The 17303-nt window shown below is 31.7% G+C and overlaps 1 protein-coding gene across 2 annotated transcripts in view; it reads right to left on the bottom strand.

The window, feature by feature from the left end:
* LOC145248797 (uncharacterized) overlaps positions 1–17062 on the bottom strand; it is a 59569-nt gene extending 42507 nt beyond the window's left edge. Inside the window, exon 1 of one of the 2 annotated variants that reach the window (XM_080110452.1) lies at positions 16889–17062. In XM_080110452.1, coding sequence (XP_079966578.1) covers positions 16889–17047 — 159 coding nt within the window. In that variant the 5' untranslated portion in view covers positions 17048–17062. Of the gene's footprint in view, positions 1–7950; positions 8892–16888 lie in introns of those variants that run through there. The other variant, XM_080110453.1, reaches the window with a different exon arrangement.
* Positions 17063–17303: the final 241 nt, after the last annotated feature.

Here is a 17303-nt window from a genome sequence, read left to right as displayed (position 1 = left end):
TGATGTAGGTATAGATAGGTAAGAATCCTATAGACCAAGCCTTCTCAGATTGTATTCAATTGAAAAATTCTAAGTCCAAACAAGAGGGGATGTAGGTATAGATAGGTGACAATCCTACAGACCAAGCCTTCTCAACGTGTATTCAATTGAAAAATTTCTAAGTCCAAACAAGGGGGGATGTAGGTATAGATAGGTGAGAATCCTATAGTCAAAGCCTTCTCAGATTGTATTCAATTGAAAAATTCTAAGTCCAAACAAGAGGGGATGTAGGTATAGATAGGTAGGAATCCTATAGTCCAAGCCTTCTCAGATTGTATTCAATTGAAAAATTCTAAGTCCAAACAAGAGGGGATGTAGGTATAGATAGGTGACAATCCTATAGACCTAGCCTTCTCAGATTCTATTCAATTGAAAAATTTCTAAGTCCAAACAAGAACGGATGTAAGTATAGATAGGTGAGAATCCTATAGACCAAGCCTTCTCAGATTCTATTCAATTGAAAATTTCTAAGTCCAAACAAGAGGTGATGTAGGTATAGATAGGTAAGAATCCTATAGACCAACCCTTCTCAGATTGTATTCAATTGAAAAATTCTAAGTCCAAACAAGAGGGGATGTAGGTATAGATAGGTGAGATTCCTATAGACCAAGCCTTCTCAGATTGTATTCAATTGAAAAATTCTAAGTCCAAACAAGAGGGGATGTAGGTATAGATAGGTTACAATCCTATAGACCAAGCCTTCTCAGATTGTATTCAATTGAAAAATTTCTAAGTCCAAACAAGAGGGGATGTAAGTATAGATAGGTGAGAATCCTATAGACCAAGCCTTCTCAGATTGTATTCAATTGAAAAATTTCTAAGTCCAACCAAGAGGGGATGTAGGTATAGATAGGTGACAATCCTATAGACCAAGCCTTCTCAGATTGTATTCAATTGAATAATTTCTAAGTCCAAACAAGAGGGGATGTAGGTATAGATAGGTGAGAATCCTATAGACCAAGCCTTCTCAGATTGTATTCAATTGAAAAATTTCTTAGTCCAAACAAGAGGGGATGTAGGTATAGATAGGTGAGAATCCTATAGACCAAGCCTTCTCAGATTGTATTCAATTGAAAAATTCTAAGTCCAAACAAGAGGGGATGTAGGTATAGATAGGTAGGAATCCTATAGTCCAAGCCTTCTCAGATTGTATTCAATTGAGAAATTCTAAGTCCAAACAAGAGGGGATGTAGGTATAGATAGGTGACAATCCTATAGACCAAGCCTTCTCAGATTCTATTCAATTGAAAAATTTCTAAGTCCAAACAAGAGCGGATGTAATTATAGATAGGTAAGAATCCTATAGACCAAGCCTTCTCAGATTCTATTCAATTGAAAATTTCTAAGTCCAAACAAGAGGTGATGTAGGTATAGATAGGTAAGAATCCTATAGACCAACCCTTCTCAGATTGTATTCAATTGAAAAATTCTAAGTCCAAACAAGAGGGGATGTAGGTATAGATAGGTGACAATCCTATAGACCAAGCCTTCTCAGATTGTATTCAATTGAAAAATTTCCAAGTCCAAACAAGAGGGGATGTAGGTATAGATAGTGAAAATCCTATAGACCAACCCTTCTCAGATTGTATTCAATTGAAAAATTTCTAAGTCCAAACAAGAGGGGATGTAGTTATAGATAGGTGACAATCCTATAGACCAAGCCTTCTCAGATTGTATTCAATTGAAAAATTTCTAAGTCCAAACAAGAGGGATGTAGGTATAGATAGGTGAGAATCCTATAGACCAAGCCTTCTCAGATTGTATTCAATTGAAAAATTCTAAGTCCAAACAAGAGGGGATGTAGGTATAAATAGGTGACAATCCTATAGACCAACCCTTCTCAGATTGTATTCAATTGAAAAATTTCTAAGTCCAAACAAGAGGGGATGTAGGTATAGATAGGTGACAATCCTATAGACCAAGCCTTCTCAGATTGTATTCAATTGAAAAATTTCTAAGTCCAAACAAGAGGGGATGTAGGTATAGATAGGTGAGAATCCTATAGACCAAGCCTTCTCAGATTGTATTCAATTGAAAAATTCTAAGTCCAAACAAGAGGGGATGTAGGTATAAATAGGTGACAATCCTATAGACCAACCCTTCTCAGATTGTATTCAATTGAAAAATTTCTAAGTCCAAACAAGAGGGGATGTAGGTATAGATAGGTGACAATCCTATAGACCAACCCTTCTCAGATTGTATTCAATTGAAAAATTTCTAAGTCCAAACAAGAGGGGATGTAGGTATAGATAGGTGAGAATCCTATAGACCAAGCCTTCTCAGATTGTATTCAATTGAAAAATTCGAAGTCCAAACAAGAGGGGATGTAGGTATAGATAGGTGACAATCCTATAGACCAACCCTTCTCAGATTGTATTCAATTGAAAAATTTCTAAGTCCAAACAAGAGGGGATGTAGGTATAGATAGGTGACAATCCTATAGACCAAGCCTTCTCAGATTGTATTCAATTGAAAAATTTCTAAGTCCAAACAAGAGAGGATGTAGGTATAGATAGGTGAGAATCCTATAGACCAAGCCTTCTCAGATTGTATTCAATTGAAAAATTCTAAGTCCAAACAAGAGGGGATGTAGGTATAGATAGGTGACAATCCTACAGACCAAGCCTTCTCAACGTGTATTCAATTGAAAAATTTCTAAGTCCAAACAAGGGGGGATGTAGGTATAGATAGGTGAGAATCCTATAGTCAAAGCCTTCTCAGATTGTATTCAATTGAAAAATTCTAAGTCCAAACAAGAGGGGATGTAGGTATAGATAGGTAGGAATCCTATAGTCCAAGCCTTCTCAGATTGTATTCAATTGAAAAATTTCTAAGTCCAAACAAGAGGGGATGTAGGTATAGATAGGTGAGAATCCTATAGACCAAGCCTTCTCAGATTGTATTCAATTGAAAAATTCTAAGTCCAAACAAGAGGGGATGTAGGTATAGATAGGTGACAATCCTACAGACCAAGCCTTCTCAACGTGTATTCAATTGAAAAATTTCTAAGTCCAAACAAGGGGGGATGTAGGTATAGATAGGTGAGAATCCTATAGTCAAAGCCTTCTCAGATTGTATTCAATTGAAAAATTCTAAGTCCAAACAAGAGGGGATGTAGGTATAGATAGGTAGGAATCCTATAGTCCAAGCCTTCTCAGATTGTATTCAATTGAAAAATTCTAAGTCCAAACAAGAGGGGATGTAGGTATAGATAGGTGACAATCCTATAGACCTAGCCTTCTCAGATTCTATTCAATTGAAAAATTTCTAAGTCCAAACAAGAGCGGATGTAAGTATAGATAGGTAAGAATCCTATAGACCAAGCCTTCTCAGATTCTATTCAATTGAAAATTTCTAAGTCCAAACAAGAGGTGATGTAGGTATAGATAGGTAAGAATCCTATAGACCAACCCTTCTCAGATTGTATTCAATTGAAAAATTCTAAGTCCAAACAAGAGGGGATGTAGGTATAGATAGGTGACAATCCTATAGACCAACCCTTCTCAGATTGTATTCAATTGAAAAATTTCCAAGTCCAAACAAGAGGGGATGTAGGTATAGATAGGTGACAATCCTATAGACCAACCCTTCTCAGATTGTATTCAATTGAAAAATTTCTAAGTCCAAACAAGAGGGGATGTAGGTATAGATAGGTGACAATCCTATAGACCAAGCCTTCTCAGATTGTATTCAATTGAAAAATTTCTAAGTCCAAACAAGAGGGATGTAGGTATAGATAGGTGAGAATCCTATAGACCAAGCCTTCTCAGATTGTATTCAATTGAAAAATTCTAAGTCCAAACAAGAGGGGATGTAGGTATAAATAGGTGACAATCCTATAGACCAACCCTTCTCAGATTGTATTCAATTGAAAAATTTCTAAGTCCAAACAAGAGGGGATGTAGGTATAGATAGGTGACAATCCTATAGACCAAGCCTTCTCAACGTGTATTCAATTGAAAAATTTCTAAGTCCAAACAAGGGGGGATGTAGGTATAGATAGGTGAGAATCCTATAGTCAAAGCCTTCTCAGATTGTATTCAATTGAAAAATTCTAAGTCCAAACAAGAGGGGATGTAGGTATAGATAGGTAGGAATCCTATAGTCCAAGCCTTCTCAGATTGTATTCAATTGAAAAATTCTAAGTCCAAACAAGAGGGGATGTAGGTATAGATAGGTGACAATCCTATAGACCAAGCCTTCTCAGATTCTATTCAATTGAAAAATTTCTAAGTCCAAACAAGAGCGGATGTAAGTATAGATAGGTGAGAATCCTATAGACCAAGCCTTCTCAGATTCTATTCAATTGAAAATTTCTAAGTCCAAACAAGAGGTGATGTAGGTATAGATAGGTAAGAATCCTATAGACCAACCCTTCTCAGATTGTATTCAATTGAAAAATTCTAAGTCCAAACAAGAGGGGATGTAGGTATAGATAGGTGAGATTCCTATAGACCAAGCCTTCTCAGATTGTATTCAATTGAAAAATTCTAAGTCCAAACAAGAGGGGATGTAGGTATAGATAGGTTACAATCCTATAGACCAAGCCTTCTCAGATTGTATTCAATTGAAAAATTTCTAAGTCCAAACAAGAGGGGATGTAAGTAAAGATAGGTGAGAATCCTATAGACCAAGCCTTCTCAGATTGTATTCAATTGAAAAATTTCTAAGTCCAACCAAGAGGGGATGTAGGTATAGATAGCTGACAATCCTATAGACCAAGCCTTCTCAGATTGTATTCAATTGAATAATTTCTAAGTCCAAACAAGAGGGGATGTAGGTATAGATAGGTGAGAATCCTATAGACCAAGCCTTCTCAGATTGTATTCAATTGAAAAATTTCTTAGTCCAAACAAGAGGGGATGTAGGTATAGATAGGTGAGAATCCTATAGACCAAGCCTTCTCAGATTGTATTCAATTGAAAAATTCTAAGTCCAAACAAGAGGGGATGTAGGTATAGATAGGTAGGAATCCTATAGTCCAAGCCTTCTCAGATTGTATTCAATTGAGAAATTCTAAGTCCAAACAAGAGGGGATGTAGGTATAGATAGGTGACAATCCTATAGACCAAGCCTTCTCAGATTGTATTCAATTGAAAAATTTCTAAGTCCAAACAAGAGCGGATGTAAGTATAGATAGGTAAGAATCCTATAGACCAAGCCTTCTCAGATTCTATTCAATTGAAAATTTCTAAGTCCAAACAAGAGGTGATGTAGGTATAGATAGGTAAGAATCCTATAGACCAACCCTTCTCAGATTGTATTCAATTGAAAAATTCTAAGTCCAAACAAGAGGGGATGTAGGTATAGATAGGTGACAATCCTATAGACCAACCCTTCTCAGATTGTATTCAATTGAAAAATTTCTAAGTCCAAACAAGGGGGGATGTAGGTATAGATAGGTGAGAATCCTATAGTCAAAGCCTTCTCAGATTGTATTCAATTGAAAAATTCTAAGTCCAAACAAGAGGGGATGTAGGTATAGATAGGTAGGAATCCTATAGTCCAAGCCTTCTCAGATTGTATTCAATTGAAAAATTCTAAGTCCAAACAAGAGGGGATGTAGGTATAGATAGGTGACAATCCTATAGACCAAGCCTTCTCAGATTCTATTCAATTGAAAAATTTCTAAGTCCAAACAAGAGCAGATGTAAGTATAGATAGGTGAGAATCCTATAGACCAAGCCTTCTCAGATTCTATTCAATTGAAAATTTCTAAGTCCAAACAAGAGGTGATGTAGGTATAGATAGGTAAGAATCCTATAGACCAACCCTTCTCAGATTGTATTCAATTGAAAAATTCTAAGTCCAAACAAGAGGGGATGTAGGTATAGATAGGTGAGATTCCTATAGACCAAGCCTTCTCAGATTGTATTCAATTGAAAAATTCTAAGTCCAAACAAGAGGGGATGTAGGTATAGATAGGTGACAATCCTATAGACCAAGCCTTCTCAGATTGTATTCAATTGAAAAATTTCTAAGTCCAAACAAGAGGGGATGTAGGTATAGATAGGTGAGAATCCTATAGACCAAGCATTCTCAGATTGTATTCAATTGAAAAATTTCTAAGTCCAAACAAGAGGGGATGTAGGTATAGATAGGTGAGAATCCTATAGACCAAGCCTTCTCAACGTGTATTCAATTGAAAAATTCTAAGTCCAAACAAGAGGGGATGTAGGTATAGATAGGTGAGAATCCTATAGACCAAGCCTTCTCAACGTGTATTCAATTGAAAAATTCGAAGTCCAAACAAGAGGGGATGTAGGTATAGATAGGTGACAATCCTATAGACCAAGCCTTCTCAACGTGTATTCAATTGAAAAATTCCAAGTCCGAACAAGAGGGGATGTAGGTATAGATAGGTGAGAATCCTATAGACCAAGCCTTCTCAGATTGTATTCAATTGAAAAATTCTAAGTCCAAACAAGAGGGGATGTAGGTATAGATAGGTGACAATCCTATAGACCATTCCTTCTCAACGTGTATTCAATTGAAAAAATTCTAAGTCCAAACAAGAGGGGATGTAGGTATAGATAGGTTACAATCCTATAGACCAAGCCTTCTCAGATTGTATTCAATTGAAAAATTTCTAAGTCCAAACAAGAGAGGATGTAGGTATAGATAGGTGAGAATCCTATAGACCAAGCCTTCTCAACGTGTATTCAATTGAAAAATTCTAAGTCCAAACAAGAGGGGATGTAGGTATAGATAGGTGAGAATCCTATAGACCATTTCTTCTCAACGTGTATTCCATTGAAAAAATACTAAGTCCAAACAAGAGGGGATGTAGGTATAGATAGGTTACAATCCTATAGACCAAGCCTTCTCAGATTGTATTCAATTGAAAAATTCTAAGTCCAAACAAGAGGGGATGTAGGTATAGATAGGTGAGAATCCTATAGACCAACCCTTCTCACATTGTATTCAATTGAAAAAATTCTAAGTCCAAACAAGAGGGGATGTAGGTATAGATAGGTGACAATCCTATAGACCAAGCCTTCTCAGATTGTATTCAATTGAAAAATTCTAAGTCCAAACAAGAGGGGATGTAGGTATAGATAGGTAAGAATCCTATAGACCAAGCATTCTCAACGTGTATTCAATTGAAAAATTACAAGTCCAAACAAGAGGGGATGTAGGTATAGATAGGTGAGAATCCTATAGACCATGCCTTCTCAACGTGTATTCAATCGAAAAATTTCTAAGTCCAAACAAGAGGGGATGTAGGTATATATAGATGAGAATCTTACAGAACAAGGCAAGTCAACGTGTATTCAATTGAAAATTTCTAAGTCCAAACAGGGGTGGACGTAGGTATAGGTAAATGAGGAGCTACTAGACCAACACATGTCAAGTAGTATTCAATTGAAATTTCTAAGTTCAAAACAGTGTAAGTAAGTGTCTGGAAGTGCCCGATCGACGCCTACTGCCATGTTGGGTGCATGTAGGCGTAGCAAAATGCCTTCTAATCTGCTACGCACATCGGGACTTAGTTTTTTTTCTGTCCTTTCTCTGCACCGTGTAGGTTGGCGTCTGGATGTGCCTCATCGACGCCTACTGTTACCTGGGATAGCAAGACGGGGAATAGGGATAAAGAATAAGAAAAGGGAGATAGACAGATCTAGATAAATACAGAGGTATAAAGAGAGGCAGGCAAGGGAGATACATTTCATGATTCAACTTATATGCTAATAAGAAATAGTTGGTGTATCAGGAACACAAGCATTGTTTTTACTGGTTAATTTTACATCAGAATACACTTGTAGATTTTATGTAGCTTTTTTTCTATAGGGAACATGCAAATAGCACACATAACATCTAGACATATAAATATATACATAAAACAATTATAGTTATGAGATATATCTGAACTAATCCAAAAAGACAATAATGATGAATATCATCACTTACCTTGGAAAATTATCCAGGCTGTATGCCTACTCACATTCCATCAAACACCAGGAAATCATGAGCCATTGCTTGGTTGATTTTTTTTATTTTTTTTATTTTTTTTTTTTTCATACACATTTGTAATTGTGTCTTGCTTTATCAAGTATTTTTGTAGTTAATCTGTGGTGTTGGGAGAGGTGTTAACATGAATCAATTTTGCTTAACATTTTTGATTATGTATATTTTTTCAGTTTACAGAGTCATTGCAGTACCAAGTCTGACACTGTAATTGCTTGAAAAGTATTGCATTGGGAAGGATTCTTTTTTCTTTCTTTTTTTTTTTTTGAGGTGTGCAGGAATTTCAGTAGGGGAAGTTTCTACTGATTTCAGATTCCAAGACAGCAAAGTTGTATTTTATTGTTTGTGCATTCTTTTATCAAGTTTTTACAGATGTTTTTGTGTTATGAAAGTGAAAATGAATGAGTTGCAAAGACATTTACATTTTTGAATTCTTTTTTTAATTCTTCATCTTTTTTGTTTTAATGTCCCAAGAGTGAACCAAGACGGATGAGTCTTATTCAGCAAAGTGGAAAAAAACAGGTTACCTTTGGTTGTCCTCAATGGATTTGTCCATAGTATAATGTGTCCAAGTTATTGCCCTAATAAAGTGAGAACCATACCCCAAAACTAATGCAGAACTCTACTTACGTATTGCACAGCTACAAGAGTTAACTCGTCTAGGATAAGTGCCATATAAGTTTGCAGAAGTCACTATATAGCTCTATTTATTAACTCATATGAACTTAAATTGCTGAACATGTCTCAAAAATTTTCTACAGAGGTCTACTTAGAAATGAGCACTCTCAAAGACAATTTATCTAACATAATTTTGAAATATGTTTTATAAAGTTACCATAGAGCTCTCAAATATATTAGGCACTCAAATAAGAAACTTGTTTTAAATACTTGTCATATATATATATATATATATATATATATATATATATATATATATATATATATTAAACACTTACAGTATATCTATACTTACATATTGACATTTAGGTTTTCAAAACATACTGCAGAGCTCTTCATGTTTTCTGAATTTTATTCTTTCGTCTACTAATGTATTGAGCACTCTTAAGTATATTCGTGTAGCTGAATTGCCATACATGTTTTTTGAAAGTCTATATTTAGCTCTACTAATGTATTGAACTCTGTCAAAATAAATTTATGCAGTTGAAATGCCATATCTGTTTCTCAAATGTTTTATTTAGCTCTACTAATATATTGAGCACTCTGGAAGTAGATTTGTCTAAAATAATTGCCAAAATGTTTCCAACTCTTACTACAAAGCTCTATAAATGCATTGAGCACTCTTAAAGTAAAATCGTCTTGTATAATTAAACAAAGCAATTTTTAAATTTACTACACAGCTATATAAAACTATGGAGCACATGCAAGAATCATTGGTAAATATATAAATCACATAATTATTAGAAGTTATTTTTTTAATTGAAATACATATATATATATATATATATATATATATATATAATCTATATATATATATATTCAAGGGAGACAATTTGTATATAGATCACATAATTATTAGAAGTTTTTTTTATTGAAATAAATAAACATATATATATATATATATATATATATATTCAAGGGAGACAATTTGATATAGATCATATAATAATTAGAAGTTATTTTTATTAATTGAAATATATATATATATATATATTTATTTCAATTCAATCAATGAGACATAGAGCAATAAAGTCATGTTATTTAGATTTTTACTTAATAATAACACTTTAAAATAGTGCTCAAAACTAGACAGAGCTGATATTATAAAACGTTTATTTTATTACAGGATAAGTAAACATTAAGATTAAACTAGAGTTATATAAGAGTGCTCAATTAGACATAGAGCAATAAAGACATTTTATTTAGATTTGTACTTAATAATTACACTTTAAATAGTATTCAAAACTAGACAGAGCTAATATTATAAAACATTTATTTTATTACAGGATAAGAAAACATTAAGATTTAACCAGAGTTATATAAGAGTGCTCAATAAGACATAGAGCAATAAAGACATTTTATTTAGATTTTTATTTAATAATTACACTTTAAATAGTGCTAAAAAAAGGGAGACAATTTGTATATAGATCATATAATTATCAGAAGTTATTTTTTTTATTGAAATAAGTAAATATATGTGTATATATATATATATATATATATATATATATATATATATATACATATATATATGCAAGGGAGAACATTTGTATATAGATCACATAATTATTAGAATTTCTTTATTTACTGAAATATATATATATATATATATATATATATTCAATTTTTATTTATGTAATTTTATTACAGGATAAATAAATATATAGAATTTACCAGAGTCATATAAGAGTGCTCAATGAGTCCTAGAGCAATAAAGACATTTCATTTAGGTTTGTACTTAATAAATACACTTTAAATAGTGTTCAAAACTAGACACAGCTGATATTATAAAACGTTTATTTTATTACAAGAAAAATAAACATTAAGATTTAACTAGAGTTATATAAGAGTGCTCAATTAGACGTAGAGCAATAAAGACATTTTATTTAGATTTGTACTTAATAAATACACTTTAAATAGTGTTCAAAACTAGACAGAGCTGATATTATAAAACGTTTATTTTATTACAGGATAAGTAAACATTAAGATTAAACTAGAGTTAAACAGGAGTGCTCAATTAGACATAGAGCAATAAAGACATTTTATTTAGATTTGTACTTAATAATTACACTTTATATAGTGCTAAGAAAAAGGGAGACAATTTGTATATAGATCACATAATTATTAGAAGTAATTTTTTTAATTGAAATATATATATATATATATATATATATTCAAGGGAGACAATTATTTAAATAGATCACATAATTATTAGACCTTATTTTTTTATTGAAATAAATATATACATATATATATATATATATATATATATATAAATATATATATATAATATATATATGTATATATATATATATATATATATTCAAGGGAGACAATTTATATATAGATCACATAATTATTAGAAGTTATTTTTTTTAATAAATATATATATATAAATATATATATAATATATATATATATTTTATATATATATATAATCTATGTATATATGTTCAAGGGAGACAATTTGTATATAGATCACATAATTATTAGAAGTTATTTTTTTTATTGAAATATATATATAAATATATATATATATATAAAATATATATTTATATATATATATATATAATATATATATATATTCAAGGGAGACAATTAATACATAGATCACCTAATTATTAGAAGTTTTTTTTTTATTGAAATAAATATATATATAATCTATATATATATTCAAGGGAGACAATTTGTATATATATCACATAATTATTAAAAGTATTTTTTTTAATTGAAATATATATATATATATTCAAATTTTATATGTATTTTCTTTTATTACAGGTAAATAAACATTAAGATTCAACTAGTTATATAAGAGTGCTCAATGAGACATAGAGCAATAAAGACATTTTATTTAGGTTTGTACTTAATAAATACCCTTTAAATAGTGTTCAAAACTAGACAGAGCTGATATTATAAAACGTTTATTTTACTACAGGAAAATAAACATTAAAATTTAACTAGAGTTATATAAGAGTGCTCAATTAGACATAGAGCAATAAAGACATTTTATTTAGATTTGTACTTAATAATTACACTTTAAATAGTGCTGAAAAAAGGGAGACAATTTGTATATAGATCACATAATTATTAGAAGTTATTTTTTAGTTGAAATATATATATATATATATATATATATATATTACAGGGGGACAATTTGTAAATAGATCACATAATTATTAGACCTTATTTTTTTATTGAAATAAATATATATATATATATATATATATATATATATATATATATTCAAGGGAGACAATTTTAATATAGATCACATAATTATTAGAAGTTATTTTTTTTTAATATATATATATATATATATATATAAATATATATATTTTATATATATATAATCTATATATGTTCAAGGGAGACAATTGTTATATAGATGAAATAATTATTAGAAGTTATTCTTTTTATTGAAATATATATATATGTATATATATATATATATATATATATTGACATTTAAGATTTTTCATTGAGAATCATAACATTTAGAATAAAATTATTAAAATTTATATTACATTATGTCATATTCACACAAGAATACCAAAAATATTGTGGTTATCTAAATTGACGTATACATTTTTTTAACTTATTACCTTGCTCTACTGATGTATTGAGCACTCTACATATAAGTCCTGTCATTTGAATTTCTGTGTGTATATTTTAAATATTTACAGTTAGCTCTAAGTCTTACCATCAAATTGCCATACATATTTCCAAAAATTTAACAACTATCTCTACTAATTCATTAATCATTGTATATATTTATCTTTCTGTCTCTCATTATTTATCTATCTATCTATCTATCTATAGAATTGAATATGTCTGTCTGTGTGTACATTTCTGTCAATTTTAGTCTACATATTCCAAATTTTGATAAAAAGGGTACTGAGATTTTGGAAAATCTATGTGATTGGTACTTGGACAGAAATTTGGCGATTGAGGGGTCAAACTTCAATGATTTGGCCTTTTAGAACCCTACAAATCTCCTCCGACAATTATGGGTCTAAACACTTTAAATTTTACATATAGTTTCCTTGGACATGAATCTAACTTAATATCTCCATTGGAGCCCAAAACAATAAATTTTAAGGGTTCATAATAGGGGTCAAGTTTTAAAAAATTAACCGTTTCTCTGCTTTTTTTTTTGGTTGGGGAGGGGGGCAGCATACACCGCTAAACACCGGGGCTACGCCAGTAACCCATGCTAGTATAATATATATATATTATATATATATATATATATATATATATATATTTATTTCAATTAAAAAAAATAATTCTAATAATTATCTGATCTATATACAAATTGTCTCCCTTGAATATATATATTTATTTATTTCAATTAAAAAAAATAACTTCTAATAATTATGTGATCTTTATACAAATTGTCTCCCTTGAATATATATATATATATATTCAAGGAAGACTATGTGAATATAGATAACAATTATTAGAAGTTATTTTTTAATTGAAATAAATAAATATATATATATATATATATTTGAATTAAAAAATAACTTCAAATAATTATATGATATATATACAAATTGTCTCCCTTGAATATATATATATTTCAGTTAAAAAAATAACTTCTAATTATTATGTGATCTATATACCAATGGTCTCCCTTGAATATGTATATATATATATATATATATATTCAAGGGAGACAATTTGTATATAGATTACATAATTATTAGAATTTATTTTTTTTATGCTTAATTGAACTTTAATGCTTAGTTTTTCCATCAATTGTTTGACTTGGGTAATTTTTTTTAATGTATATTTGAAAAAAATCTATGTGCTAGTTGAGATAAGAAATAAAGAAAATTCTTACCTGTTACTTCCCAGGTGTTATCTCCACTTTTTCTCTTTTCTGCTTCTTGCTGAAACTCATGGCAATTTCAGGTTTGTTTGTGTTCTTTGTTACATATATATAATTTTTACTGTGATGATTTTTTTCCTTTTAATAATTTAAAAACTTCTTTCTTTTAATAATTTAAAAACTTTTTTTTAATGATATATTTACATTTCTGGCTATAATCAAACACCCATGTACTACTTTTTTATTTTTTTTGTAGTTGCATAAGTTAGCTGATGAGAAGAAATACAAGCAGAACTGCATTCATTTAAATAAAGCTAATAGTTTAGAATTTGATTGTACCCAGATGTGCATGTACACAAAGAAAGAAACACTTACTTGAGGACTTCTGTAACTACAGGAAACATGTGGCAGCTAGGATAGGTGATGCTGCTGGATTCAGTTGTTTTTTTCCAATGCACATAATTCTAACAATAGCTGATAGTAGAATTCCACCATGATCAAGGGGAGTACCTGAAATTACAAAAATATACACACAGAAGGAAAGAAAAAGAATACTTACTCTACTTCTATGACAATGATTGCTGCCAAGACTTCGAGATGCTAATGTTGGAAGAAACAGATAGACATACATCATACGCAGTTTGATTGTACCCCGATGTGCTTGAACGCAAAGAAAGAAATACTTGATTCAAAGTGCACAAGACATGTGGCAGACAGGAACGGTGATGCTGCTAGGTTTCATTGCTTGTTCCAATCTATAAAAAAGAGATGATATTTATAGTGTTGATAATCTACTGCTGTGTGAAAGCTGGAACAATGGAAACAGTTAAATTAAATTATCAAATCACAAAGACTGAAATCGAAATAAAAAGAAGAAAGGGTGATACTATACTCATCTTCCTGTCGGTGCAGACCACTTGCTGGTGACTGTTCGTTCGCCATTAAACTGGAAAGTAAAATAAAAAAAAGAAAAAAAAAAAGAGGTTCCACCGGAGAAAGCTCTCGTCTGGGCAGCGAGCGAGGTGATGAACTCCCGAAAGGAGGGGCACTATATAAAAACAAGCTTTGCTGCGAACATCTCCTAAAAAGCGGTTTCTACTCAGAATAACAGGCGGAGCAGAAAACAGAGGTGTTCTCTCTACCCAACAGGATTCGTAAAGAGACCACTAGTTTGTGTTCATAAGATGGCGATGATCGCTCACAAAACTGGCATTCCTACTATCATATCGGAGGACCGTCATATATAATTGCACTACCATTTCGTATTGGAGGACGGTCATATATAATTGCACTACCATACCGTTTCGGAGTTCCTAGACAGTAGGAATAATAAAAGCGGCCTTAAAGCGGAACGGCTTGTGAGCACACAATCTAGTCGAACTCTAGTCGTCCTTAGTCGAGTCGAGGCAAGCCTGCATTACATAGTAACACGAGCACGTGTCGCCTGCTTAGAGGGTAGCCCCCTTCGGGAGATTCGAAAGCGCACCTCACAGCGGAAGAGCTTCGGAACCAATCGGACCGTACCCAGACTTGCAGCTATTTGTTAACTTGGAAGTGGAGTCAACACCCCGACACTGAGAAAAGAGCTTTCCAAAAGCTCAAAACCAGTTGCATGCAAAGTCGGGGAAACTGGGAGCAGGCTGGGGAGAACACGGGGCCTTGCAGGGAGGCCCATTTTTCTCTTGCGTTCGGTTTACATCTTTCGGGTATTGTTCTCCTTTCAGCCTGCCCCCATCACGCCTTTTTGCTCGCCACATGCAAGCGTATAAAAAGACGACCAGATGACGGACGCAACAAACTAATGCCGACATTTTCTGGATTTTTTTTTTTTTTTTTTTTTGCCAGAGCCCATTTAGCCGTGTAGCTGTTAAACTACAACGTTACACCCCCCTACCACGGTGAGGATAGGGTTGGACTTTAGGGGGGAAAATACACATCCAGTATTTTATCCAATAAAAGAACGGTTTATAAACTGCACAATTGTCACGGTAATTCTACAGTTTATGGACCGCCCTTAAATAATATTATATACATGCTTTCATCTAACAAATTAAATAAAAAGACGTTAATTTAGATTTAAATTTAAAATATTTTTTCCAAGAACAGCACGGTTTATAAACTGCACAATTGTCACGGTAATTCTATAGTCTATTGACCACCCTTAAATAATATTATATGTATGCTTTCATCTAACAAATTTAAAAAAAGACGTTAATTTAGATTTAAATTTTAATATTTTTTTCCAAGAACAGCACGGTATATAAACTGCACAATTGTCACGGTAATTCTATAGTTTATTGACCGCCCTTAAATAATATTATATGTATGCTTTCACCTAACAAATTAAAAAAAAAACGTTAATTTAGATTTAAATTTTAATATTTTTTCCAGCAAAAGCACGGTTTATAAACTGCACAATTGTCACGGTAATTCTATAGTTTATTGACCGCCCTTATATATTATATGTATGCTTTCATCTAACAAATTAAAAAAAAGACGTTAATTTAGATTTAAATTTTAATATTTTTTTCCAAGAACAGCACGGTTTATAAACTGCACAATTGTCACGGTAATTCTATAGTTTATTGACCACCCTTAAATAATATTATATGTATGCTTTCATCTAACAAATTTAAAAAAAAAGACGTTAATTTAGATTTAAATTTTAAATATTTTTTCCAAGAACAGCACGGTTTATAAACTGCACAATTGTCACGGTAATTCTTTAGTTTATTGACCGCCCTTAAATAATATTATATGTATGCTTTCATCTAACAAATTAAATTAAAATACGTTAATTTTAGATTTAAATTAAAAATATTTTTTCCAGCAAAAGCACGGTTTATAAACTGCACAATTGTCACGGTAATTCTATAGTTTATTGACCGCCCTTAAATAATATTATATGTATGCTTTCATCTAACAAATTAAAAAAAAAGACGTTAATTTAGATTAAAATTAAAAATATTTTTTTCAAGAACAGCACGGTATATAAACTGCACAATTGTCACTGTGATTGTACAGTTTTTGGACCACCCTTAAATAATATTATATGTATGCTTTCACCTAACAAATTAAAAAAAAGACGTTAATTTAGATTTAAATTTAAATATTTTAACCAAGAACAGCACGGTCTATAAACTGCACAATTGTCACGGTAATATTTGTTGGCTGGCTTTCTAACAGTATAATAAAATATAAAAAGACGTTAAACGTTAAAATCGTGTAAACTACACGTGTCGAAATTTGAAAAGAAATTCGACGTGTTTATGAACTGTGCTCATACTAACAACGTTCATTGAACACTTGTGCAGTTTACACAACTGAAATAAATGCGTCATCTACTTTGAAATGAGAAGAAATAACCTTATTTTTTTTGACATCAGAGAAGTAGACAGAGGAGCGGCAGGGCGGCGGCTTAGCTGGGTCGACTGGCTGGTCATCTATTCTTACGGAACTCATCTCGCTGCCAGGGTCCAAACTGAATTTACAGCCCGTTTTCGGGCTCTTTTTATATTTCACCATCGGCGTGAAAACCGTTAACTTTTTCCGGGAAAAATCGAACAATTCGCAGTAGACGTTACAACCTTTTTACCTTTTATGGAGTTTGTGTTACCTAGCTGCCTTTTCATTGGTTGATTTAAACTTGTTTAGTTGAAGAGTGAATGTGGCGTGATATGCGCGCACGCACGCACGCACACACAGAGTAATACTTTGTGTTTGTGTTTGTTGGTGTCTTTATGCGAGTGTGTGTGTGTGTGTGTGTGTGTATGTGTTTATG

The sequence above is a fragment of the Euprymna scolopes genome, chromosome 27 (genome assembly GCF_053919585.1).
Source record: "Euprymna scolopes isolate OS-2025 chromosome 27, ASM5391958v1, whole genome shotgun sequence".
NCBI lineage: Eukaryota > Metazoa > Mollusca > Cephalopoda > Sepiida > Sepiolidae > Euprymna > Euprymna scolopes.
The sequence above is the reverse complement of the archived record's forward strand: the minus strand, read 5'-3'. Positions and strand labels throughout refer to the sequence as shown.